General features: G+C 37.1%; 2 protein-coding genes across 5 annotated transcripts in view; one reads left to right on the forward strand and one right to left on the reverse strand.

The window, feature by feature from the left end:
• TPP2 (tripeptidyl peptidase 2) overlaps positions 1-20653 on the forward strand; it is a 53080-nt gene extending 32427 nt beyond the window's left edge. The window contains exons 24-30 of one of the 2 annotated variants that reach the window (XM_040054893.2): positions 848-886; positions 7499-7650; positions 7745-7841; positions 8711-8841; positions 10093-10300; positions 16636-16755; positions 17385-20653. In XM_040054893.2, the coding sequence (XP_039910827.1) occupies positions 848-886; positions 7499-7650; positions 7745-7841; positions 8711-8841; positions 10093-10300; positions 16636-16755; positions 17385-17474 (837 nt within the window). In that variant the 3' untranslated portion in view covers positions 17475-20653. The remainder of the gene's footprint in view (positions 1-847; positions 887-7498; positions 7651-7744; positions 7842-8710; positions 8842-10092; positions 10301-16635; positions 16756-17384) is intronic. The other variant, XM_040054894.2, reaches the window with a different exon arrangement.
• Positions 18641-27072, reverse strand: METTL21C (methyltransferase 21C, AARS1 lysine). Of its 3 annotated transcripts, XM_058419254.1 has the most exons (6): positions 26826-26864; positions 26659-26725; positions 22599-22747; positions 21209-21351; positions 19572-19689; positions 18641-19035 (listed from the first exon to the last, which is right to left on the reverse strand). In XM_058419254.1, the coding sequence occupies exons 1-6, from the start codon at positions 26842-26844 to the stop codon at positions 18641-18643; spliced, it is 891 nt and encodes a 296-aa protein (XP_058275237.1). In that variant the 5' UTR covers positions 26845-26864. The 3 variants fall into 3 exon arrangements, with proteins under 3 accessions (XP_058275237.1, XP_058275238.1, XP_039910829.1); XM_058419255.1 differs by lacking the exons at positions 26659-26725; positions 26826-26864 and adding an exon at positions 27063-27072; XM_040054895.2 differs by lacking the exons at positions 26659-26725; positions 26826-26864 and adding an exon at positions 26985-27066.
• Positions 27073-27981: the final 909 nt, after the last annotated feature.

The raw sequence follows: 27981 nt of genomic DNA on the forward strand, positions 1-27981 counted from the left end.
AGGAAAAACCCAGTAACTAGGAACTCTAAAATACTGAGTTTAATATTTCTTTGTGATTCCTTTGAGGCTGCAAATGTGCTTTTATGAAATCCATGATAAATCCATTACACCAGTATAATTTATTTTCCCTAACTGAAATTGTGCACTTCCTTGAACTATTGGTTGCAATCTTGCATGTTTTATTTTAAAACCAGACTAAGTGGCTATTTACAGTGGTTTCTGGGATAGGAAGCAGGAGATAGGTAGATACAGCCTGTCAAATTTAATGTCATGGAGAATTCTTAAGATCTTACACAGAAAGAAATTCTAGCTGTGGTGTTTCTCATGTCATAGCCCAAAGCATTACTGTTATGGTCGTATTTCAATGGAAAAAGGATGGTATCAAATAGCATCTGATACTTTCTGCTGCCTTTAGTGAACCTCCATATGTAACAGGAGACAAAAAAGGAGGACTAGGCAGCCAAGTTGTCTCTAAGTCAGTGGGTGGATGCAAAGTAGGGGATATATTTATTTGTCTATATTTATTATGAAATAGAACAATGCTACTAAACAGTCAAAAATCTAAAATTCTGAGAGTGAATTTCTGTAATTCATTAATTGAAGCTAAGTGGTTAACAACACTTGCTTATATTGCAGGAATAATAGGTTGTATATACAGTGATGCATTGGTTTATTAATTTTAAAAACCTGAAAGAGCATGCTTTAAGAGCATGTTTGATCATAGATGTGACTCTCTAAAAGCTGGAAATCTGTAGGTTGGGAGTATAACTATAATTGTACAGAGAAGGTGTCTCCATCCTGTGTGGTGTGTGCATGTTTTCTTACAGTATGTTATTCTAACTCCCAGGGGCAGTCTGCAGCAAAGCGACAAGGAAAATTTAAAAAGGTACTGAATGTTAGTTTTTGAAAAAGATATACTGAAGTCTTTTTGCATATGACTTAAAGAATTTGTCTACCAGTCTTGGTTTCTAATTTGTCTCCTTCATCTACCTGCTTAGACCTGAGTTATTTACTTCAGCACCTTAAGTATGTTTACTGGTAGAATGATAAAACACTGCTGTAACACACAGCTGAGAGGCACGTGAGCATCTGTATACTTCTGCAATAAGTGCTGTAAAAATGCATGTGGTGTTAGCGGTCTGCAATTTTTCTTGTTATTAAATACTCAGGAATGTTCAGTGTTTGTGGTAAAGACTTTTTGTGGCAAGTGTTTCTGCTTATTCTGTCTGCAGATTGAGAATCAAATGTGAACCTAACACTTTGAATTGAATAATTGAATATCTAACTGTATTCTCAGTCTACAAAATAGTGAGTTGTCTTCTTTACAGTCATAAAATCATCCAGTAGGAATCTAGAGTTTATATGGTCATGTAGCAGGTAGTAGTAGTCACAGAATGAATTTTGAAGTATGTAAAATATAGTTTAGAAAGGGGGTGACTTTCAGTATAATACTGTTTAATATTGTGCTTTGTTGTATTTTCACATCAGGTAATACAATATTTTGCCAGCAGTCAGTGTGAAACGATTTGTTTAAAAAAACCACAAAAATATGATTTGCTAGACTACCTACATAAGGTTACTGGGTTTTTTCTTGTTCTTAAGTTGTAAAGGTATTTACTTTCTGTTAATTTTAAGGTAATTTGTTCTGGAGTGACATGCAGATTAGTCAGGATTCTTGTTGGAAGTAAGACCTGAGAGCCATGAATAACATAGTTTATAGTTGTATTACGTTATTTTGTGAATAGTAAGCTGGAAGCTGAACCTGCTAACTTATTCAGGTCTTGGTGTAATAACCATGTGGGAATGAGATTAGGCTTTCCAAGAGAGATTCTGGTGTATGTTGCTGAGTTTTATTTTCATACCTGAAAATCATGCAGATCAATTTCAGAAAGATAATTTAAAATCCCATGTGAATGCATGGCTTCCTAGTAATTAGGGTATAAGATCTTTACTAAATGGATCTCTAACAAGGGAAATAAACTCTAATAATAATACAATTTGAATAACAAAACCTATTAAACAGATTCCGGGGTGGCTTTTGGGGTTTTTTTTGTTTGTTTGTTTTGGGGGGGAGGTTTGTGGGAGGATTTTTTTTTTTCCTTTGGTTTTTGAACAGAGATTTGTATTCAGATCTGAGCAGTGAAACCACCCAAGCCAAAATAAAACCCGTCCTTCTTGTTACTTCCATCTATTGCTCATCAGTGTACTAGCAGCACATAAACTAGTGGATTTCTGCTGGGCTCCGTCCTCAGCCCTGTGCTCTTCAGCGTCTTCATTAATGGCTTGAACACAGGACTGGAAAGGATACTGAGCAAGTCTGCAGACAAGACTAAACTGGGAGGAGCTGTTGTCTCCCTTGAGGGCAGGGAGGCCCTGCAGAGAGGCCTCAACAAAACAGGGGGCTGGGCAATCACAGCCCGTATGAAGTTCAACAAGGGAAAGTGCTGGATTCTGTGCCTGGGATGGGCCGACCCTGGATGTATGGTACAGAGAGGGGACTGAGATGCTGGAAAGCAGTGCCATGGAAAGGGACCTGGGGATCCTGGTCAATGGCAAGTTGAACACGAATCAGCAGTGCCCTGGCAGCCAGAAGGGCCGAGCGTGTCCTGGGGGACATCAGGCACAGCAGCACCAGTGGGATTATCCTGAACTGAGGCAGCCTCACCTTGAATATTGTGTGCAGTTTGGGGCACCACAATATCAGAAAGACATTAAACTATTACAGAATGTCCAGAGGAGGGCAACCAAGATGGTGAAGGGCTTTGAGGGGAAGTTGAGGAGCAGCTGAGGTCACTTGGTCTGTTCAGCCTGGAGGAGATGGAGGGGGGAGACCCCATTGCAGTCTGCAATTTCCTTGAGAGGGAAAGTGGGGCCACAGCCACTGGTCTCTTCTCTGTGGTGACCAGTGGCAGGACCTGAAGTGGCCTGAAGTTGTGTCAAGGGAGGTTTAGGTTGGATACTAGAAGAAGATTCTTCGCCCACAGGGTGGCTGGGCACTGGCACAGGCTCCCCAGGGCAGTGGTCACAGCACCAGCGTGACAGAGTTCAAGAAGCATTTGGACAATGCTCTCAGGCACATGGTGTGATAGTGGGGATAGTGCTGTACAGGACCAGAAGCTGCACCTGATGATCCTTCAGTCCCTTCCAACTCAGCATATTCTGTGAAATAAAACACAGTGTATTTGAGACCATTGTTCTGTAAGAGCCCCAATAATTAATGCATTTTTCTCAGAATGCAACTCAGAGGCCTTCCTAGTTTAAAAATTTTGGTATTTACCCTGCCCTGTTATAAGTTTACATGCAGTTGTTTTCCAGTGCAGAAAACTTGTTTATATATTTCTTCAGGAATGCAGTCAGTCAAAAAAGTATATGTAGATTTTTCATATTTTTCGGAGATGGGTCCAGGCCCTCTTTGCCATAAAGGCACACTGCTGGCTCATGTTCGACCTGGTATCCACCAGAATGCCAAGCTGGTTTCCTACTGGATGGCCCCTAGCATGTACTCTGCCTGGATTTATTCTTTTCCAGATTTTGCACTTCTCTTTGTTGAACTTCATGAGGCTGAGCCCATTTCATGAGGCTGAGCCCAACTTCATGAGGTTGAGCCCATTTCTGCAGCCTTTTGAGGTCCCTCTGGATGGCAGCAGACTCCCTGGCATATGAGCCACTTCTCCCAGTTTGGTGCCACTAGCCAATGTGCCTTCTGCACTATCTTCCAGGTAATCAATTAAGACATCAAACAGGGTTCAATCCAGAATTGACCCCTGGGGCACACAATGAGCTAGTGACTTCCAGCTCCATGTCACTGATGATCCTCTGGGCCTGGACATAGAACAGGTTTCAATCCACCTGACAGCATCCCTGTTTTGCATAAAAGCAGTTTGTGGTTATGCCAGGAAATAGCAGCCCAGCTTTCCAAAGATAGTTAATTGTTTTATAACTGTACAAAAAATGTCAAGGGGTTCTCCCCACATAATAAACAGGTGTCTTTGTTTTCATTTGTAATGCAATTACAACCTGATTATTTTTTTCCCTTGTCTCCAAGCTTTGTCCAGAACATAGTTAGAATGAAAAACATATCAGTGACTTTTTTGGTTCTGTAAGAATAATTTTTTGTTCGTTCACATAATGCAGCTTTTGAACAGCAATGTGTAACATTTAGCGACGGGATGGAAAGTTTCTACACCTATTTCCCCATTCTGCTATTCTTTCTTCCAATTTAAAGCAAGACATGCATTATGCAGATATTGATAAGTACTAGTGGAAGACTTATAAGTAACATTGTGAAATCACACGTAAAAGGGTGACTTCCTTTGAGCATTAAGACACTATCCCTGTTTAATCATGAGATGTTCAAAAATAAGATGAACTGTGTGTCTGATACAATTTTTTGTAAGCCTGCCTCGAAGTAACTTCAAGAAGCTTAATAATTTTCCCATTAAATGAGAGTAGCTGTGAAAATAAGCAACACTGCATAAATTGTATGCATCTTAAAGCAGATGCAAATTCCATATGTATATTTATCTGTATGTGCAGATAGGCATTAATATGAAGATACTTATTAAATGGAGAATGAGACCTGCAATGTGTTCCTGGAGGGGGCTTTTTTCCTGTGCTTAGTTTGGCTGCAAATACTTTGAAGTACAAATAAAAATAGTTTTATATGTGTTTTATGTATAAAATACTAGATGTTAAAACACCAAACAGAAATCTAAATTGAAATCTTGAAGCCAAATTAACTGTTAATTAAGCTCTTTTAAGAGGTGACTGTTTGATGGCACTGTGCTTGTTTGTGCGTGTAGTCTGTAGTTCAGTTAAAAGTAAACCCAGTGAGGCTTACAAGACTCCACAGAGTACACTGACCAAAGTGCACATCCTGTATGCATCCCAATTTCCCAATACTGCCTATCTTTTTAGAGGATAAGTTTGAAAGTTGCCTTAAAGTATTTTTTTCAGTGGATAATATGCTCACTTGTTGTCGTTCTCTGTCTATAGCTCTCAATTTTTTAAAGTTATATATGAAACTGAGATCCAGTACACTACTCTAGGAATTTTGTTCCTGTCAGAGAGAAATTTGAATAAGAAAACAGATTGGAGTGCTGAATTATGAAGAGCTGCCTTTCTTCTCCTTAGTCTAATGATGAATGTATTGGCAATGACTGTGCCATTCTGAGATCTTCTGGTACCTAGGGAGTTGCCAAGTCTTATAAATGATCCTAGTGCTTGCAGTTAAAATAAATAAAGAAGCCTTCAGTCCATCTTAATGCCCTGCAATAGTTAGTTTAACGTGATAATAACCTAAACTTTATTTATCCCATGAAATAAGTTTGAGGTCTGTGGAGAAGGCTGCTCTGTGCTTTTGAGAGGAGGGTGTCTGGGTCTGAAGCTCATTGTTTCCCTTTCAGTGGTCATGGCTTGTAAGGCTTGCAGAACCTCATGAGACCAAAAGTACCTATGTGAGAGAATGGGGGATGACATTTTACTCTTGATGGTTTACTACATAGGGTTAGTCTCTCAAAATGCAAGTGTTCATCCACATAAGTGAGATTTTGTTAATCCAGTTATGTTTGGTTTGTAACTTAAACCAGAGTTGTAGAGCCTTCTTATATAGGTAAGGCTGGAGAATGAAGAGGTTACCTAGATCTGTAACTCCAAAAATATGCTGCCAAGTGAAATGAAAGTGGACTTTCTAAAGGAAAATCCTCAACTCTTGGAAGAATATTTCTTTGGAAGGCAGGTTTCTTTCTCAGGAATACTAGTCTCGATAGAGGACATCTTTTAGAAAATATTGTAAATTAAAATTTTTGTGCTTAACTAGCTTCTTAGACTTCTTAAAATGTTTGGTTTGCTTTAGTGAATTATATTGTTGCTTTCTACTGTTCTAATTACCTTAGTGATCCCCACATCGTGTTCCTGACCTCTGTATTTTCCTGTGTGTACTTCCATGACCTGTTTTGTCCTGCTCTGGCCTAGGTCTTGCTGGAGGCTCATTTAGGTGTATTGACTGGTTGTGCACTTCCTACTTGCAATGCATGTGTGCAGGATAGTTCCTGTGAAAGCTACACTTTAATGCAGATTAGTTATCGAAACTAATTAAAAAAAAAAAAAAAAGTATTTAAATGTCCATGTTGTGATTCTGTGATTACATAAGTAGCTGTAAAAATTATTTTAAGGGAATATTGAAATCACTTTTACCAGTGTTGTGTTCAATAACCCACAGCAAGATGCTGGTCTGTTTGAACTATAAGTTCAAATAAAATTTTTCTGCTGCATGGTTTTTGAATGTTTCAGAAGTGTAGTGTTGAAGTCCATTATTGCAGTTTCTGTCACCATTTTACTTGCTATTTCAGTAACTTTAACTCCATCTTGTACACAAGTGTTCATTTTACTACACAACACTGACCTGGTTTGTGGGCAGCATTCCCACAAATGTATTCTGGAACAATTGGTAAAAATAATTATATTGCCAGAGTAATTGAGCATGCAACTCCATATTTTGCACCATGTTGCAGCAGAGTAATGGTATCTAGAGTATTTAAATTTGTGATATTCTCTGTGAAGTGTGCTATATGTAAAATAATGGGAACATGTGCCCTCACTGTTTAGGGAGAAGCTTATTTAAAGGTTGCAACATTAAAACCAAATGGAACTAATGGCCTCACCCAGCAGTTTGATGTTTTAGAAGCAATGGATGGAATTGAATGCTACCTTATTTGGAAATGTATATGTAATTTGTCAGGGAATGGACTTTTAAGAACATGGTCTGAGTTGGCATTTTCCTTTTAAATAGCTGTAGCTGGTTTTCTCATGGTGGTTATTGACTAGTATAACATGAACTCAAACTATAGTGATATTTCTATGCTACCACTTAAGGTTTAAAAAAAGTCTTGCTGTTGTGTCTACTTACTTAGAACTGAGATACAGGTGAAACTGGGAAGTCTGTGGCAGCAAACTGGAAATCAGTTGACTGTGCGTGCATCAGCTAATTCAGTATGCATATGGAAGAAATAGTATCTTGGGAGGAACAAACATATGCGGTGACATGTTTAATACCTACTGTGGTATTATTTTTTAGAATTCAGCCATCTTTATTCATTTGTTTATTGCCAGATTTGTAGGATAGGAGGTCTATCTTTTTTCACTTACCCTTTTAACCAAGTTATTTGCTTTTTTATCAACAAACAAACAGAAAACCACCTTCCTTATTCCCTAACTAATATTATGTAAAATTATGTGAATGTAAAAATGTCAAAGTGGCTAAATTTTAGGCTTTATTTTTTTATGCCTAGTGTGCTGTTTTAATATTTACATCCTTGCATTGCTTAGAATAAAAACTTAAAGCAGTTCCTGAATTTTTACTGTCTAATATCTTTGCTCTCAGAACCCTTACGCACTGTATGTGTAGCTCAGAGTAGTTGCTGGCTATGATTTAGCTTTCATATGACATCAGACAAAGTATACTGTCCCTCTGAGTATGTGTCTCTTTTCCCACCTCCAGGATGTCCTTACTGTTCATTATCATCTGATACCATCACCATCAAAAAGTAAAAATGGCAGCAAAGAGAAAGAAAAAGAACAGGAAAAAGAAAAAGATGCAAAAGAAGAATTTGCTGAAGCTTTAAGAGACCTAAAAATACAGTGGATGACCAAGTATGTCTGCTGTCATTACTACACAAGCTTGAAGCAGCTTGAAGTTCACAAAAGTACTCAGAATCTGTACGTGCTATATCCTCCTCTTTTCTAGGCTGGATACCACTGACATGTATAGTGAGTTGAAAGAAGCATTTCCTAATCATCTTCCTCTGTATGTTGCAAGACTTCATCAGCTGGATTCTGAAAAGGTTAGTTAACACTTCTTAAACTTGATTTGTCTCAACAGACCCATGTAGCCTAAACAACTAAGTCTTTCTTTGTGCACATTCGAACTTGAAGTGACTGTACTCAGTATTAAAAAGCAAAAAAATTTCTAATTATAGTGACAGGTGCCTCCCTTCACTGTGATTTACTTAATCCCACAACAGAATAAAAGAAAGTATGCCTAACCATAGCGTGTTTGCCCACCAAGTTATGCCTTGTTCAGTTAAATACATTTATTTAGTCTACAACAGTTCTGTTCTGAATGGTGGCTGCTGAGACAAACACAAATTCTATTCTGTTCCGCTTCGGGAGTGGTAATTTCTCCTAGTAGCATGACTCAGACAGCTGATGACAGTAATCCCCTACAGTGACACAGCTACATCCAGCTTCTGTCATTCTCCTCAAAAATGGGAACTGTCAACAGAAGAGTTTGCATATGTTTTTGTTTCATTTTGTTTTTATCTTGAAGACAGCTTTGTGCATATGCTACTAGCTTGAATATTTTTCTTTTCATTTGGTTCTGATTTTATATTTATTTCTGAATTGAATAACTGCTACATTATATAAGAATTCTGATTTGTACTGAAAGGTGATTTTCTTTTTGTAAACTGCATTTTGCATATTCCAACCTCATATTTCACAGTTTGTTTTCAGTGAACTGGACTAAGTATGCAGGAAATCTTGAAGACTTTCTGGGGTGTTTTAAGCAAAATTGGAACAAAGTGGAGAAAATAATATCTTGAATTATCAAATGTTATTTCTGCATAGCTTTGCCATCACCCTACTGTTAGTAGAATCAACAATGAAGTAGTGTGATTTCATGGTGCTGAATACCTTTATATTCTTCTTTTAGGAACGAATGAAAAGACTTGATGAAATCGTTGAAGCTGCAAATACAGTAATTTCTCATATTGATCAAACAGCATTAGCAGTATATTTTGCCATGAAGACTGATCCCAGGCCTGATGCAACGACTATAAAAAAGTACCTACCCAGTAAATAATTTTCCTGCATCCTATTTCTGTAGTCTATGTACTTTGTCTCTGCATGTAAGAAATGGAATGTCTGTATCTTTTTTTGGTAACTTGTATTATTTTTTTGTGTCATAGGCAGTTTAAAATATGACTACACAATTGTTCTTTTATTATATCTCCAGAAATGCAGGGACACTGAAGCTTCCAATCTTTTATTTATTCAATAAAATAAACAAGGGTTCTTTCAGGATTTAAATGTAACAGAAAAACGGGATATTAAGTTGTGTCAAGTTTAATCCCTCCCTCAGAAAGACCACTTGTGTATTAGTAGAAGTATCTGTTTTGAATGCTTCTTGCCTTTTCTTTATATTTTGCAATCTTTCCCATCTGTATTTGAAGACAAAATTTACATCAGCCTAAGAAGTAACTGCTTGCAAGAGATTTCATTTGTCAAAAGTGTGGTGACCATGCTTCAGAATATTTTTGAGTATATTTAGTTTTAGGTGCTTTCTCTATTATCAGTATGTATATCCTTAGGAAGATAGTATTTTGAATGTGACACCTTAGTCTGGAGAATATGTGATGGATTTTGCTGTGTGTAGCATGGTGGTATTTTAGTAACAGAACAGCAGATCTGAATATGAGGCCCTTAAAATGGGAGATGCATCTTTGTTGATTATTTATAAAATATTAGGTTTCAGTTGTAAAGCTAGTCCATCTGTTCTAGCTATCCTGAGTCTAGATTTGTGTGTAATTCTAGAATTGCTGATATAAAAGGAAAGCCTTGACATAATATGTTTAATTCTAAACATTTCTTGGTAAGTTGATCCACTAGGTCATATGTTTTGAATATAACATCTGAAATTAAACACCAAATTCAATGGTGCTTTAAATGGATTCAATTCCTTTGAAGTCAGCAGAATTATATCTGCTTGTGTTAGTGGTGGATTTGACTCTCTGTTTATAATGCCAGGAACTATAAAGCTATATTTCTAGGTGCTGACTTACTTCTAGAATCCTGAGTTGCCCTTGCCTTAAGTCATCTAAGGCATTTCGTACTTAGAAGAATGATTGAGTATCTTTATTGCATAATGTCCTTAGGTAATCTTTTATGATTAATTTAATTTATAGTAATAGCCTTGTGTGTACTAACTACTGTAAACTTTTTAGCTTAAACTGAGTTTGCACTGTTTCTGTTCTTAAGGAGGTACCTGCAAAAGATTCTGAATATTTTTCATCCTGTTTCTTTTTTTCTCCCTAGTGAAATGGAAAAACAGAAGAGTACTTTAGTGGATGCACTTTGTCGAAAGGGAAGTGCGCTGGCTGACCAGCTTCTTCATCTGCAGACCCAAGAAGGGGCTGCTTCCAGTGATGCAGAAGGCAGAGATGAGGATCATGAGAGCTGCTCAGAAGCTTTGACAGAGACATTCTGGGAAACAACAAAATGGACTGATCTTTTTGACAGCAAGGTAAGAGACCAGAGCAGGGGTTTTTTTGTCCATTTGCATGTTGCTTTTTCTGATAGTTTCTTCTGGAATTGTGCACTGCCTTTGTGTGCGCAGCCTTGTACATTCCTCCCTTCTACTTTTCCATGATGTCCCTGTTGTTGTGCTTCCTTTTTGACCTTTTTCCACAGAGATTTTGCTAAGCCTGTCAAATTCATGGTAAGCCCATCTCTGTTCAGGTGAATGTAGAGGTTAAGGGATGGGTGTAAGATAGTACCAGATTTCCACAAAAAAAGCTGCTTCCTGTATTGGATTGCTTCTTTCTGTACCTTCCAGGGAATATTTTCAATTAACCTCTCCGCTCTTGTAGCTGTACACACAGAAATGTGCAGCGTCCCTGCCCTGTTCAGTCCTGCATGCTGTAGCCTCTTCCACACTATGGACAAGAGAAGTTGTTTTGCTGTCAGTAATGTCTGTAGAGTAGTCCAAGGAAGAATCCCTTGGAAATAATTACACTTACGTATTTATTAGTACAGCTTCCTCTGATCATTTCAGAGTTCCTGATCCTGAGAGCTGAATTCTTTTTCTCCTTCAAGACAGCAATTCCAGAAGGGGGAAAAAAAATCCATTGTAGGTGATTAGTAACATAGCTTTTAATTTAGAGGGGTTATGACTTTGCATTTTTAACTTTTGAGCTATTTATGTTAATTAGCTTCTGAACTTAACTGTCACTTATGGCTGTGTTTTAGTGGAAGATGGAGTGACCAGGGTATTTATTGATAATTATGTAAAATTACCAAAGCACTTCAGATAGTTAAAAAAGAAAAAACTTAGAAGAGTAGAAGGGGGAAAAATAATATTAACTTCTTGACAGTAGAAGAACTTTCAGTAAGAACTTGTGCTTTAGGTGGAGGCCTGGTTGAGAAGGTTGAGGGTGCTTACCCTCCTCCCTTTAATGTATATGTCCTTTTACACATAGATCTTTTCAGCTTATCTCCTCTAATCATTAACTGAAGATATCATGTGGTAGCAGATTTTGTGCTTCAATCATATTGTTTCGCACATGATTTTCTTGCTGTCTGTTTATAAATGCAATACTTTGTTCCAGCATAGTAACCCCTGGTTTACTGCTGTCTCCTGTTTTTTGTTTTTTAAAGCTGATGGGAATAATTTCAGTGGAAGAATGTCCATGCAGACATTTTGCTGGGAGTTTCACTCTTAGGCTTTTATATCAAGGCAGATAAGCATTGTTGAGCTGTGTGCTCTGGGCCTGGAATAAATAACTCTGGATTTGAGTTCTATGGATTAGGAATTGAACCTCTCTCTTTGACTGTCTTAACCATGGATTTATCAAAGTGTATATTCAGGTTTTGCTCTGAAAATTGATTCTTCTGTATTGTTAAATTGGTACTAACAGATCAAAAAGATTTGTAAAAAAAAAAGATTTCTGTCAAATGCTAAAAAGATTTGTAGCATTTCATATGGAAATAACTTCCATCCTGTTCATGTAGTATGTTTGTCTTATTTTTCCTACTTTTTTGACTTTTATTACTCAAATTAAAATCTAAACTGATTGACTGTCATGAAACCTAAAGAGCTACATGAAGGCTGCAAAAACGACAGTTAAGCAGGTAAAACAAAAGCCTTGCACACAAAACAGAACAAGGAACGCATTCACCACTTCCCATAGGCTGGCAGGTGTTCAGCCATTTCCAGGAAAGCCAGGTTCCATCATATGCGACCATGTTTTGGGAAGACAAACACCATCACTCCAAACCTCCCGCCCTTTCTCCTTCTTACCCAGCTTTATATGCTGAGTATGGTGTCGTGTGATGTGGGATATCCCTTTGGTCATTTGGGGTCAGCTGTCCTGGCTGTATCTGCTCCCAGCTCCTTGGGCACCACCAGCCTTCTCACTGCTGGAGTGGAATGAGATGCAGAAAAGGTCTGGACTCTGCAAGCACTGCTCAGCAACAGCTAAAACATTTCTGAGTTATCAACACTGTTTGCAGCACAAATCAAAAACATAACCCCATACCAGCTACCATGAAGAAAATTAATTAGTCCACCCTAAACCAGCACAGATTGAAAGTGGAGCAGTCAAGTCAGGTAGAGGATAGACCTTGTGTGAATGGCCTTCAAAAGAGAGGTGTCAAGAGACAGCCCCCTTATTCTGAAGCAGTGTGTTGGAGATGAAAATGTGAGCTCTTCTTTTATGTAGACAGGGCTGTGTAATATTGGCACTCGAAAGATGAAACATCTGGGTGAGAAAGGATGGAAATCAGACATTTAAATACTGCACTGATCATTCAGTTATATGTATATGTATATGTATGACTTCAGATAGAAGCATTGCTCTAAGTGTGTTTAGTTCTAAGCTTCTGTAAAGTTCATGCAGCTGTCAGTAATTAAAAGGCTAAGTAAATTTTTCTAAACCAAGAGAGAGCGTGTTTTCTTTTAGGATGCTTCTAAAGCAGAGTCAGGAGCATCATCACTTTTCTGTGTGTTTCTTCTCACCTAGTAAATAAAGTACTGTCCCTTGTTTCATCTCTCCTCTGCAGATGTAAAACTTGGGCACCACAGGGTATTTAGTAGTTCATTTGAATTGTCTGTTTGTCATTGAAGTAACCTGCTTGTCGCCATATTGTAGCAACTATGTAGGAAAGTAACTTTAATTTTGATAGTAAGTGCATTTGTTCATACTTTCAGCTATTGTCTGAAGGTTCATTTTAAACTAAACATGGAAGAAAATATCTATGGCCTCTGTGTGCACAAAAGCATTTCAAATAAACTCCAGTTAAGACAGCTTTATGCAGCAAGTATTTGATTGATTATGGTAACATGTTTATGATAGCATTTTAGTTCTTTTTCCTAGAACATGGCTTTAAATTTTGTAGGCCAAAATCCTCACTTTTAAACACAACTGCTACAGGAGGGTAGTAGGATGTGTTTGTTATTGGGAATGACCAATGTGTAGAATGTAATGCCCCTCAACCTTTATTAGCCATGGTGGGAAAAGCAAAAAGCTACATTTAAAAATAAGTTTAAAAACAAGTGAAAGGCCCATACATTCTGTCTTATCTTTTGAACATCTTTAGCCTGGATTGTTTTTCCTGATACTGTTTGCATTGTCAGATGCAGCTTCTTCCTGCTGATTTTATTCAGTCACTGCCAAAAATGTGTTGCTGGATATTTGATTCCCTTAAATCCCCTTGCTCCCTTGAAAATGAGTATTTTTTTTTTATTAATGTAGTTTTTATTTGTAATAGGGCAGTTGATAGAGCAGAGAAAAATCAACTAAGAAAGCTAAGAAAGTGGTTTATTACTATAGATGTATATGAAACTGAAAAAGCAAGTTTGTTGGGAATTGTAAACATTACAATTTCAGTGTTTTTACAAATAGCTGGAGTATGTTACCTAGAGATTGTATTGTTTAACCTAGTACTTTAACTATATGTTTAACTATATGCAGGTTTATTTTATCGGGTCTTTTAAATGATGAATTAATTGATAATACAAGTCTGTTTCCAGAGGTAATGACATTAGGATACTAGAAAAGCTTCCTTAGGTATTTTAGTATTGCTGGATTCAAACAAACTTTTTTTAAGTGTTTTCTAGCTTTGAAATACTTCAGCCCCACAGATGTCTTCGGAGAGATCATTTCAGCATTTTACTGTCCTGAATATGCATCTTTATAGCCAGTGGCAAGTTAGACAGCTGGTTTGGAGGTGGATATCCAAACACTTTCATGGGTCTGGCTCCTAGCACACATAGTATTCCAGGCCATTAGCTTGGGGAATAAAATGTCTAACAGGGATTCCCCACCCCCTGGTATCTTAGAAGTACACATTGCCTTTTCTCAATACCCTTTTATTGCTCTTTGTACAATTTCTGGCCCATATTGCTTGTTATGCAAAAGCTGGCCTTCATTATATTTATTATATAATTATTTCATTATATAGTTATGAAATAATTGCAAATACTTTGAAGTCATTACTATTCTTTCATCTAACAGTTTGGTTTTGGATGCTACAAATAGGTTTATTTGATGGCTTTATGCATTCAGATAGCGGCTGTTTTCTCTGTTATATCTTAATAGCACTCCAGTCTATATTTTCCTTACACTTATCAAGGAATAATGACCTTTACTTCTGTGATCTTATAAAGCTTGCAGTATTTTATCTGTAAGGCTTAATTTTGTCAATATGTGTACAAGTTGTAAAGTACTATTTCTTATCTAACATCTTTTGTTTCTAAACAAATTCTGATTGTAAAGCAACTCATGCATTGTTCGTAACTTCTGAAGTGCTAATGAAGTTTTAGTAGTTTAGCTGAACTTGTATACAGTTGATTTGGGTTATTTTTCTGAACTTTAAGACAGAAATTAGTGTCTTATGTCAAGAGCTCTTGGAGCATTGTTTTCAGCCTTTTGGTTCAGCAGAGAACCTTTTTCACATTTAGAAATACCCAACCTTTTACTTGGCCGGGGCAAGGGTATTTCGTAAAATGCTTTGTTTTCTTGCCACAAAAACTCTAGGAAGCCCTGTTACGAAAGAAATGCTGTCAAGTGGCTTTCCTCCTGCCTTTATCACTGATGTTCAATAACCATTCAAAACTTACAGGGTCAGGTAAGAGCTTTCTTCATAGAGCAGTGACATTATTTCTGGTTAGCCTCCAAAATGTTATATTTGCTGAGAGCTCCAATGCATTTTTCATTTGATTTTTTTTCCTTGGTTTTGTTTTGTTGTTCGATCATCTTTTACAGAAGAGATTTCTTTTAAGTTTAGTTTAGCCAACTAAATCTGCTAATGGATCCACTGAGCAGTTGTTCAGAAATGTTTGCTAATGTGTTTTGCTTTAGGTAAATAACCAGATTGAGAATGCAGCATGCAGAGTATTTTTCCAAAACAAATATTTGGAAAATTGTATATGTGAACAGTGCCGTATGCTCATTGTTGCATATATGTGTGTGTCGTAAGCTACAACAGCTTAAGTGAATATTTCAACACAGCAAAATAAGTATTTGAAGACAGAAGAAGAATGAGCAGCTCTTGAGTACTTTGGCATAGTATCCTGAAGCTTCAAAATTACACCTTGACTTGCTTGATAATTATTTCTTTCTTATATTTTAACTATTTATTGATCCTGAAAAGACTTGTGCATGTGAGCAACATTAACTGGAAGTGTTCAGGCTGCTAAAACTATAGATAGATTCTTCACTCCTTGCAAGAATCGGATGTGTGGTTCCTTAATGTTTATATTCTTGAGAAAGATTTAATTCTTTTTTTCTGTAGTGCAAAACATATTTCTGAACATCCTTGAAGGGTTTTTGTTAACTTAATGGGGTATTTTAAGTGGGAAATCTTCAACCTTTACTGTGGAGTCAGAGCAAAGGAAAAATATTGTAATGAATGAGGGGAAATGAATAGCAAGTTCTAATAAAATATTTCATAAACACAGCCAACAACAGACACACCATCATATTCACCAACTTTACTGCTATGTCCCTCTTCAGTAAAAAATAAAAAATACCTCGTTTTCTATGAGTGTTCCAAAGGGATTATATGTAAGTGTCTTGATTGCTCTAATTCTTAGTGCTGCAGCTGTTGAAATGGTTTGAACCATCTTGCAACACCCTGAACGCTGTCAGTGTTCAGGTGTTAAGAACCTGATTTATTTTACATTAGGTCTTAGGTAGATGCATGCATTTTCTCACATGAACTACTGCATTGGTAAGGACTGTAAGCTGGCTTTTTAGAAATAATATTATCAAGAAGGAGCTTTCTTATAATCTTTTCTTTAAAAATTACCAATAGTGAGAAGCTGACCTGAAACCTGAGGCTTGTCTTCATGCTTACCTGTCTTCATTGCTTGTTTACAATTATGTACATTTCTCTGTCATTGTCTGTATATATCATTCACTGTGTGCATTCATACTTGTTTCTACAGTAAGTTTGTGACTACCTAGAAATTAAAATTCTCAATTTGTTTTTTGTTTCTCTGGGTCAAAAATATACCTGCCTGGATGGTGATTCTTTAATTATCTTTTTAATAATGACATACAGTTGCCTGTAGAGAATGAAAATCCAAAGGACCTAGAAATGTGATAAAAAATTAAAATAGTGACAGCTGTGTTACATAAGTTCTGAAGTCAGATATGTTTGTCAAGTCAGAAATAGTCTCTAGGAAGTTCATGTTTATTACTACTACCATGAATCATCTGTTAATACTGCAAATATCTCATGTAATTGTTTTACATTGAATCACTTCTGTCACCTGAACAGAATTTGATATTACTTGAAGCATTGTAAGATACTAAATTACCTAATTTACTTTGTTTTTTTTAATTTGCATTGTAGGTTTTGACTTTTGCCTATAAGCATGCATTGGTGAATAAGATGTATGGAAGAGGTCTTAAGTTTGCCACAAAACTTGCAGAAGAAAAGCCAACAAAGGACAACTTAAAAAACTGCATTCAGGTAAGGAGTGTTTGGTCAAGTAATGGGGCTGTGTTCATGATGCATAGGCTTTCAGAAGTAAGATGGATGTCTTCTGGAATTTTTTGTACTCTTCTCATTTTAGAAAGCACTAAATGTAACGTTTTAACTTTATCCAGGTTTTGTAACTCAGCCTTCATTTTAAACAGTGATTTTTTTCCTTCCTTTTTCTAGAATAACTTGTTTGTGATTAACCATTGTTTTTAGCAGATTTACTTTTTGGAACTTACTTTGGGGCATAAAGGAAAAGTAGAGACAACCTAGTCAAAGATAACTGCTTAAAAATCCCCTTATGTTGCTGGTTAACCACTGTTAATTTTTACTATTATTAATAATAATTACTGCTCATAGAATTTAATGGAGAATTAATGGGAACTCCTAATATTAAATTCTTGTGCATTACATTGAAAGAATGTGGATCATATGGAATGGGGAGGAGGGGTCTCCCTTTTAGGACTGAGGAATTCAAAGCTTACCAGATCTCCAATCTGTTTTCTTTCTGATAATAGACACTTTAGTAAAATGTTGATATCAGTGCAGTGTTTGTTTAGATTTAGATGTTAAAAAGAGTAAGACTCATTTTTTTTTTTAATGTGTGCTCTTTTTCTTAGCTAATGAAGTTGCTTGGATGGACTCATTGTGCAACTTTCACTGCAAATTGGCTTCCTGTCATGTATCCACCTGATTATTGTGTATTCTAGAGAAATCAACAATTGTAAAATTAAAATGATTTTATATGGGACAGGATAGGAAAAGAGAAGTTTGACTTTTTATTCGAACGCATGTTTTCATTACTGAATGCTGATTATTAAATTGTGTGTATTTATCAGTAAAGGCACCTGGGTATGGCTTAATACCTGTTAACCTAACTCCTGTCATTGGGGAGTTTCCTTATTGTGCATCCCATTGCTGGCAATGGATGTGCCAGAACTGCCAACATCAAGGATTTGGAATTTGTTTGGAAAGAATTACTGCATGCTTGTTAAGTTCTGAATTGTTACTTTTAACTGCAAACCTGTAAAAGTTCTGTATTTTTTATGGTACACTGAATTTTAACATGTTTGATCTTAATTTCAATTGTATGAAGGCCTTAAAGCTACTTCAAGAGTAGCTAAAATCTTACTTATTAGATGAAAATAATGGACACCTGTATCATTTGCAAGAGTTTAATGTTTTTAAGAAAAATTCAACCTCTCAAACTGTTACAGTGTTTCTCAAAATTGCTGATGCATAGGTACTCTTGTAAATTTTCAAACCTCTTCATTTTGGAGCGATTTCAGGCAAACTCAGAAATCCTAGTGAAGCTGAGTATCAGGACAGGCTGATACATGTATAAAAAAGTGCCACAGTTACATCTTGATCAGATATTGTAAAGCTATATATAGATGTTTATTAATGTTAAAAATATAAACCACAGCAGAATAAATGTGCAAAGTTGAAGATCAGGAAACCACCATGTTCACTCTGATACTTTAAAAGATTTTTATAATGAATAAAAATACTGAAGCTAAAAATTGTATTGGTTTCTGGATGAGTACCTAAATAAAACATGCTGAACAAGAAAGCAGCTTACAAACAGCAGAGGTTCAGTGCAGCCCAGAAGATCAGTGCTTTTTTTTAAAGCCTTCTTACTAACATTGTTCCTTCAGTGGAGGGGAGTTGGTCAATTTGAACAGGTCATATGTATCAACCAGAGACAAATTGCTATACCTTTTGCCTTGCTGGTTTCTTTAATATTTGCAACGCAAAACTCAGATGCAACTGCAACTTAACAACCATAAATGCACAGAAGGTGCAACATAATCTTGGAAAGCATTCCAATCTGTGAGGTGCTGCCACTAAATCAAGATCAATCATAGTTTTCTCTTTAATTATTTCTTACTGTGGCTTTAAGCAGCTTGACATTTGATTCTGGAAATTCTGCTAGAATGGTTGTGTTAAATATATTGCAAACTTTTTCCAAAAATTCATAGTCTGTACTAAATCTGAATTTATTTGCCCATAGTAATACTGTTCCTGGCTTACAAAAGTACACCATTGTTGCTAGCAGGGGGTCCAGAGCTCCGTGATGGTACACGACATCAGTTGCCAGTATGAAATCATAATGGTAAGTTGATACAGGAAAGTCTTCATTGAGGCCTTCTCCCCATACCAGTTTTCTCACTTCAGGTTTGTGCATATTCAACTTCTGTGTGTTTCTTGAAATATTATATGAGAGATTTTCAAGAACTTCAGGCAAATCAGTAGCTGTAACATGAGCTCCTAAAGAAAACATGAGTTTGTTTCATTTCACAGAATCAGTAAGGTTGGAAGAGACCTTCAAGATCATCTGTCCAGCCATGAACCCAGCACTACCATAATCACCACTAAACCATATCCCCAAGTCCCACATCCAGATGCTTCTTGGATGCTTCCAGAGACAGCGACTCCACCACCTCCCTGGTCAACTTATTCCAAGGGTGCCTAACCACCCTTTCCATAAAATAAAAAAATTTCCTAATCTTCCCTGGCACAATTTAGGGCTATTTCCTCTCATCCTTTCACTTGAGACAGGGCAAAACTCATAGGTATGTAGTTGAACATGTATGAAGCTTTATCTACATAATTGGTCCAGCCTGTCCCTCCCCAGTAACTAGGGTAGTTTAGTTAACAAAACAGTATTTTACAATAACTTTCATTAAAAACAAACAAACAGGGACAACGTTTACTTCAACTGTTGTTTCATTGCCTTAAAGTGACAATGGCAGAGCTACATCATCATTCACTAGAAATCCAAAAGGAAATACAAATTTACCAACCTAAGATGCAGGCCACAATGGAAAGCAAGCCTGTTCCAGCACCAATTTCCAAAACCTTTTTGTCTTTGAGGTTGAATTGTTCTTGATTTGATTCCAGATATTGAGATAAAGCCAGTGCCTAAAATGGTTAACACATATCCATAAGAGGGTAACAGCTAAGTTGCACAAAAATTCATTAGATGTTTTTATACAAGGGTGTTGGTTTTTTTAGTATAATGAGAAACACTGAAGGTGTAACAAAAATGTAAGATGGGAAGAATTGTCATGTGTCTTTTTTTAAATATAAAAAACAACTAAAGCAGTTTATTTTTAGTTTTAAGTTTATGTGATATGGATTTACTACACACTTCTGCATGAGTCCGCTGACAGCTCAAGGCAGAATCACAGAATAAGCTGGGTTGGAAGGGACTCACAAGGATAAGCAGTGTTAAGATGTGAGCCATACAGTCAGAACAATATGTAGGAAGTAATGTTCTGGTTTATTATCATAAATGTTATGCAATACTACCACTATCGTAAAGTGAATTTAGGCTTCAGCAGAGATTTTTGAAAAACCTTTTTTTTAATTTCAATTTTTTTAGCAGAGACAATATTAAAAATTGGTTATTTACAAACTCAACACTTGTTTATTGATAATAGTATGACCTTTGGAAAAAACAAAACAGCACTGTATGAAAATATTATCAGGCCTTTGTAAAGATTTTGTCAGTTAGTAGAATATAAGTGGGCTGTTTATTAACAACATAAACTGATGCCAAAGAAACTGTCTTCCCCCTTTTGCTTCTCTTTAGAATTGTGTTACTGTTTTAACTCTTGTGCTTTTCATAATGCAACACTGTCTTCCTGCTCTGGGAAAGCTGACAACTAATGAATCACCGGTCCAATTTGTGCAGCCTCTCAATTTTCTTGGAGAGTTTTACCATCTGCATTCTGACACTTGATTAATGTGCAAATTGATCATCTGACATTTCAAAATACGATACTGTTTCACCCACACGTATGCTCTCTATTGTTTTGAAATTGTCTGCCATTTTCTTGTGAGCTTTTTAAATAAATGTGGATCTAAAAAATATTGAAATCCTAATTTTGTCTTTATCAGTTGACCCTCTCTTCCCTCAAAGGCAGTTTTCTTAGTCTGTGTAAAATTCTGTTTTTAAGAGTAGGAGAAGCAGAGACTGAAGAACTGCGTACAAGTATGATTTTCCATACTGTAATGAAAATGTTCCTGCCTTTTCTTTAAAAGAAACATATTTAATCATTATAACATCCTTTATATATTTTTTTTTAATCTCTCATAGTTTTCTTTTTCAGCCTCCTTTTTGTACTGCTGATTATTTACTTCCCCGCAGTGACTGATTGGAAGCATGGGAGGAAGCTGAATATTTCTTTCTGAGTTCCCTTACTGATTTTTTTTTTCAGTCCCTACATCCAGTGTACAAATGCTTTGATGCCATTGTCCTTTAGGCATGAACTGGAAAATTTCCCGAAGGTAGAGCTTTCTGCTGAAGAACATTCTGTATAGGGAATCTTCCAATGTCAGAAGTGTCACCTAAGAAAGGCTTCCTTAACATTTGTGTGCTGCTGTCCTGGTTTGCTCTTGTCACATGAGCTTTCTGTGTGTGGTTTTGTGTACTTACCCCTGGCCATACCACAGCTCCAAAGTGTTCTATGGACTCCTGAATGACAATCTGGTGGCCAACGTACGTATAGTGCTCCTTATCAAAATAGTGTGAAACTCTAGGAACCCAGTTCTGCAGTATTTTAAGAGTTACTGGTGAGCCTGTGAGAGAAGAGTTGAAATTTCATGGGTTTATGTGCAACTTGTTAAAGGGCAAAATGTATTTTACAAAAACAATATGTGGGCACATGGACTAGAAAAGCTCTCAGGACATTGGTCTTGAATCATAGAATCGTTAAGGTTGGGAAAGATCTGGAAGATCATCAGATCCAACCATTAACTAATTTAGCACTATGTTCATCACTAAAACTTGTCCCCAAATGCTACATCTACACATCCCCAAGTGCTCCATCTACATCTTTTGAACGCTTCTGTGGCGGTGATTCTGCCACTGCCCTGAGCAGCGTGTTCCAATGCCTGAGCACCCCTTCAGTGAGGACCAGTTGCTGTCCAAAACCAGTCTGGGTGGCCAAGGAGTGAAAGGAACAATGGTCATTTCCTGCCATTCTAGGTATTCACATGAGCAATTTTGAGATAGAAATCAGCCTTTTAGGAAAGGCTACCAATTCAAATATAAAACTCTGCTAATGACAGCTAGAAGACTTTCAGGCCCAAGTTAGCTTGTATTTTAGTGTTTGTGCTGTTGATTTCGTTTGTGAGACCAGTACCTCTGGAACAGCAAGCTGCTTTTTTGCATAAGGACTTTTACTTTCTACACTGAAGAAAACCTAACTCTCTTAGAGGTTGTTTTTTGACAAACAAGAAGTCAGTGCTACAGTTGTCCTAGAGTATCTCATAATAGCAAGGAGGCTCATGGGTGAGGTTTTTCAGATCTGTGCTGAGGCTGCTCCATCTGATCTCACTGAAAACAAGGATACTGTTCTGAATGACTGAACTTTTGTTGCAAGGATATGCGTGGAATTAACTGCAAGGGAAAACTTTGCTCTGGCTGGCAGGGATTTTAACTGATCCCTGCCTGGAATCCTTAGTAGCTGTTGGAGCAGATTAGCCTGTTGAAATCTGTAATACCATGGCTTCAACAGTGCCAGCCCAAGCAATGCATATTATAACTGTTTCTCTTTTGTAAGAGATTGTAATTGAGAGTAATTCTTAGATGTCTAAGTAAAATCCAAAGACCTTTTTAAATATATTTCTTAATTATGGAGATAGAGGGGTATTTTTTGTAGATTTGATCTGATAATATATGCAAACACAAGGGAAAATAACAGGGAAAATTGGATATCAAAGGAAAAGTTAAACGATGACATCTACTATCTGAAGACTGACAAAAATCAAAGTATGATATGCTAGTATGCCATAGCATTTCCAGTATTTAAATTTGATTAAACCTGTGTCAGATTCTGCATGCTCGGAGCTGCAAGTGCCGTTTTCAGAGTCACACTGCTCTTCACAGGTTTCTTCCTCAGACTGGCAGTCCATTTTTCTTTGGATTTTGTTGGGAAATGGTGGCTGCTGTGCAGAGATCATGGCAGAAGAGCTGAAACAGAAGGGGAAAAATAATGTGATAAATCTTGCAGGCACTCTCTTCATATGAAATATGACTGGACAAGGACAGTGAGTAGTTAAGGTGGCCTTTTGGGGTTTTTCTCAGTGACGGATTGGAGAAACAGGATGAGATTTGACATCCTCACTCCACTGGGTGGTACGAGCTGTTTCTGGGAATATAGTAATGCTGTCAGAGTTTTTATTCTCTCTCATTTATCATTTTTATTGTTGTGTTTATTTTATAATTTATGCTTAGCATAAGGCTTAGCATTATGTCACTGAATTGATACCACTAGTTAGCCTAAAAATTGAGCTACTCTTATAAGTTAAAACAATAGCTGAGAACGGTATCTGTCTTTTAATATCTGTGACTTTTTATCTGTAATTTACAATTTTCAAAAAACTTGGGACGTATGATTCCAGAGATAAAACTGTTTAATTTGCTGCAGTCAGTCCTCTTGATTTTGTCTCCTTGCATAGAGTTGCTGTCTCTTCCCTGTCTTTTCCTGCAGAGCAGCTAGCTCAGTTACAGTGAAATGCAGTGAACTGGAGAATATGCAGATGGCAGTCAGGAAATCATTGCAGTGAGAAGACTGAATCCATAAGGCTTTGGGGATAGCTCTCTCTGTGCATCCCCAGTGTACAGGGCAGCACCTAGTCTAAGAAGGAACTGATTGATACCAGCTGACATCAATAAAGCAGGAACAGGACTTGATATAGTTTTGCTTGGAAAGACATAGGTCAGTGAAATTCTTTGCTTGACTAGAGTTCTCTTCAGTGAAGCACCTATGTATATGCATATATCTGTGAGTATGTGGAAAGATAGATATAGATATATTAGACGTAGATATAGATATATACACAGACACATCTATATGTAAAGAGCAAAAGTTTCATAACTTGCTCTGGCCAGAAGCTGTACAAGTTCACCTTTCCCACATAACATGATGGCTGGAGTGAGCTGTGTTTTTATCCGTGTTTTATCCATTCTGCTCATTTTTGAGACTGCCTATTTGCTCTCTCCAGCCACAGGCACTGCAGATGAAGTGTTGTGTAGTTTGGGTTGTATCATACTGCAGGAGGCTGTTCTACATATCCTCACTGGAAGGGGTAAATCTTCGGCAGTGGCCAAGATGTTTAGCAATGCCTGTAGGTAGTTTTTTAAGGAGCAGTGTGACTGACGACTTATGTGAGTGATATAATTTGCATATGATTTTGACACCATTGCAATTCTACTGATACCTGATATATTCCTCATTGCTGCTCTGTTTATTCACAAAGACAGGATTTCTGTTCTAATTCCTCTACTCTGGATTTGCTTTGTCTTGGCAGTGATTTTGTACTGGTACAGAAAAGAGTGCTTTGATTTCTGCACTTTTTTTTGCTTCTTCCCTTCCCCCCCCCCTCCCCCCCCCCTTTTTTTTTTCCTTCTTCTTTTTTTTCTTTTTTTTTTTTTTTTTTTTTTCTTCAGAGGGCCTCCACCTGGCTAGTAACAAGATCTGGGTTTCCCCCATGGTGTGTGATTTGTGATACAACAATGGTAGGTAAGAGTCTGAAGTTAATGGTGCAGTCACTGCCTTTATTCCCTGACATGAGTGAGTGCATCCATGTTCACATTCCATGTGTCACCATGTGCCTCCTTCCAACAGCAATGGTTTTTCTTCATTTAATCAAAAGGAGGCTTCTGGATTTGAGCAATGTCTTCTTTTCATGCCTTAAGCTAGAATAAAAATCTACTCAAGTTTTAGGAAATCTCTGTGAAAAATACTTTCAGACTTGTGCAATGGGGAAGGTACATAATGAAAAGAGAAGAATCTGTCAGAACTGGTGATGGCTACAGCCAGAAGACATTTGGTTGAAAATACAGTCTTCTGAATATTTTATGTTGAAACCTGTAGACCACTACATTCTCATATTTGGGGGTTTTGGGGTGAGTATTTGTTTTGGTGGGAGGTTTTGTAAGGCTCTGGTATTATTTAAGTATAAAAGCCAATCCTGGTGGGAGAAAACTTTACCTTGTCCAGTACTCTACTATGTTTAAAACCAGAAGGCTTGTTTAATGAGTAAAGTGTTAATTCGTCAGTTTGGGTGGAAAGTGATCCCCCTTTATTTTTTTCCTTGCTTAAACAAGTTCTTACTACAACAGGCCAAAATTTCAGTTGGCTGTGGGTGGCAGTGAATTCCAGAAAATAGCTTGGAAACATTCTTAATAAATACAAGCTTGCTGATCAGCTATTAAGTACCTGCAGCAAATAAAATGTATATATATATATATATATATATATATATATATATATATATATATACACACCCCCTATTACTATTCATTTAGACTGAGCTCTAACTCGATTAGACATGTTACGTTGCATTTTTAAATTAAAAATCATTATGCTTTCCCTGACTTTGTCCTTTGAGTTCCCCTAAAACGAGAGTCTGCTTAAATATTTATAAAGAAACCTTGCTGGTTTTCTTAAATCCATTAAAATATTAGGAGGCCTAAAATCCACACCAGTGGTTACCATGCTGCTGGTGAGGTCCTTAAGTCCATAAGTTGCCTGAGCTCCTAGGTGGTGATTTGGGGGAATAAACACTATGCACTCTGTGTTTGTATGTCACCTGACGCACTGGGCTCTGGTATTTGGCTGGAGCTTCTGGATGTTATAATAATATCTTGTAGAGTTGTAGCTTTTGCTAAACAGAAAGCGGTTTATAAGTGTGTATATACGTAAATACATGCATGTTCCTTCTACTGCCATAATTATTCAATGACATATTTCATAGGAGTTAAGAGTTAAGCTTTTTTAGCTTCAAACTACAGGACAGCTTTAGTCTTATAAATTCAAGAATTCAAGTGTATTAGCATCTTGGCCTTAATGATGCATAGCTTTATAATTTCAAATGACAAACTGTTCCTGAAGGCTACAGGCACAAGTGAATATTGAGAAGCTGTTTTTAAATAGGTGGTGTTTGCATTATTGCATTCTCTGTGTGTAAAATGTTCAAGTTGCTGCTGTGCTCCTAGAATTATAAAAAATAACATTTCTCACAATTTTGACATTTTTCTGATCCATATTTTACTAAAAACTATATATATCTAAAAGAATTTTGGTTTGATAATGTTGCAAGTAAAATCTGTTCCCTTAGAAAGCGTTATCTCTTTCTGAATATTAGCGGCCAGGTTTTTTTTCCAAATTAGTCTTGTTGGGAAATAATTATCTAAATTCTTTCAGAATTTTTAAACCAGTATTAACTTCATTAATAGTCTTAAGCTGTTGTGAACAAAACTTAGAAAATCACATAAAAAAGAAGAAAGAATAATTCACAAAACTATATATATTTGACAATATTACATAAAATTAACAAGGTAACACTTAGGGGCAAATTGTAAGATGATTATAAACCTTATGGTAACAATTTATCCCCTGTAAGAATAAACCTTGTGCCTCTTAAACTGCTGAAATCAATTGCTCAGAAAGAGTTTTTTAATATCCAGTTACGTGGCCAAGAAAAAGTAGGTTAGTGAGCAGTGCTGTGTCACTGGGTCTTCAGCTGTAAACACAACTCTGCTGAATTGTGTTTCATCTCAGCACAGAGTTGCTCAGTGTAGCCTCTGTAAGTTGAAATATTTGGGCAAAAGCCAATTTCATTTGCTCACATGGAAAATGCAATTGCAGTCTGTTCATTGCAAGATTGGGCTTAACCATACTTGTACCATACATTAATATCTGTTTCTTAGAGCTCATGCCATTTACTCATGTTACTATGCACTAAGTTAAAAAAAAAAAAAAAAAACCACAACCCCTAGCAGCAATATAAATGCTAGGAAATAAAAGAAATGTCAGGAACATCACTACAGTAAATCTATGTCATTTTTGAATCTACAGGGTAAATGCACCCAAATACCACAAGCCAGCAGTAACCGTCACTCCACACGAAACAGAGCTGAATTCTGATGGCTCACAGAGCTGACCTGAAATACAAGAATTCAGACAAAGGTATTTCTGTTGTTAGTTAGCAGGGAACACAAAGGCAAATCAGACGAGGTTAGCTGGGCAGCTGTGTGGGTGTACCTGATGTGACAGAGGGCATGGGAAGCTTCCTGTGGGTGGATGCACACACCAGAGGTTTTTTATACAGGCGTGCACCTGAAAAGAATAACTTTCCCCTCCAGCCAGTCGGATTGCGGGTTATTTAGAGTAACATTACCAGGCAGTGCTTGAAGAACTTACCATGTTACACTTAAGTCTTCCAAATGTGCAGTACAAAATCGAAACTCTCTTAGACTTTGAAGTCCCAGGCATACAAACCTTTCTCGGCTCCTCCAGACTCCTGTTATGTTTTTGCCGATGACGCGCTCCCTGTGTTCGCCTTATGTCAGCGGAGCTGAACCAAGCAAGCAACTTACTGTGGGCATATTAGCGCATAAATAATGAGTGTGGCAACTTGGCAGCAGCCCAAGCGCAGGGAAAAGTTCATGAAGCTCCCACTAGCAGGAAAAGGTCAGCTCTTCCTTGCCGTGCTGAGCGTTGGATAGGAAGGCTCTGGGTACCCTCCCTGCCCTGAATCACAGACAGTATGGGCAAGTGTCAGTCCTAAGGAAAAAACAACTTTCTCATCATCTTCACTGCAGGTCATAACAACAGGAACTATTGTATCCACTGAAAAACAAAATCATTAAAATCCCACTTTTATCAGAAGATCTTCCAGCTGATTATTTTTAAACGGATGGATGTCATAGATGTTGAAGAAGAAGTAGATGTGTATTCCTTACACATTGCAAGAATTGGAGAGGTTTATAAGCATTTATTCCTTTGCAGACCTCTGCCCTCCCTTCCTCTTTTTCGCAAAGATTCTGCCAAAGGAAATTCAATCCCATTAGAGGACAGAAAAATTTAAAAGATACTTTGAAAGTCATAAAGCTAGAAAATAACCCCTGGCTAATTAATGAACGGATGAAGGCTAGCAAAAGAAATGGGGGAGGCAGAGGAAATGTGGATTTTAACTCAATTTATAGGCATTTTCATTTTGGGGTGGAAAGCTTTTCACTTTAGGTAATGCTGTCCTGAAGAGTGGCAAAGTTTAAAAAATGAACCAGCAGCTATTCCATGCATGGGCTGCTGCATGTCTCTAGGAGTTACACTAAGGATAGGAAACACTTGGTCCCATGCTCAAATGCTCACCAGCTTCTTTCTGCTGAAATTTGATAGTTAAAAGATACTTTTTTAT

The sequence above is a fragment of the Hirundo rustica genome, chromosome 2, assembly GCF_015227805.2.
Source record: "Hirundo rustica isolate bHirRus1 chromosome 2, bHirRus1.pri.v3, whole genome shotgun sequence".
Taxonomy (NCBI): Eukaryota; Metazoa; Chordata; class Aves; order Passeriformes; family Hirundinidae; genus Hirundo; species Hirundo rustica.

What these genes read in the sequence shown, in the direction of transcription:
- METTL21C (XM_058419254.1), bottom strand. An exon ending in ACGGTTACTGCTGGCTTGTG is followed by an intron (nt 22,748 to 26,658) that starts GTATTTGGGTGC and finishes CTTCTGTTTCAG; the next exon opens with CTCTTCTGCCATGATCTCTG. An exon ending in GAGCTGTGGTATGGCCAGGG is followed by an intron (nt 19,690 to 21,208) that starts GTAAGTACACAA and finishes TAACCATTTTAG; the next exon opens with GCACTGGCTTTATCTCAATA.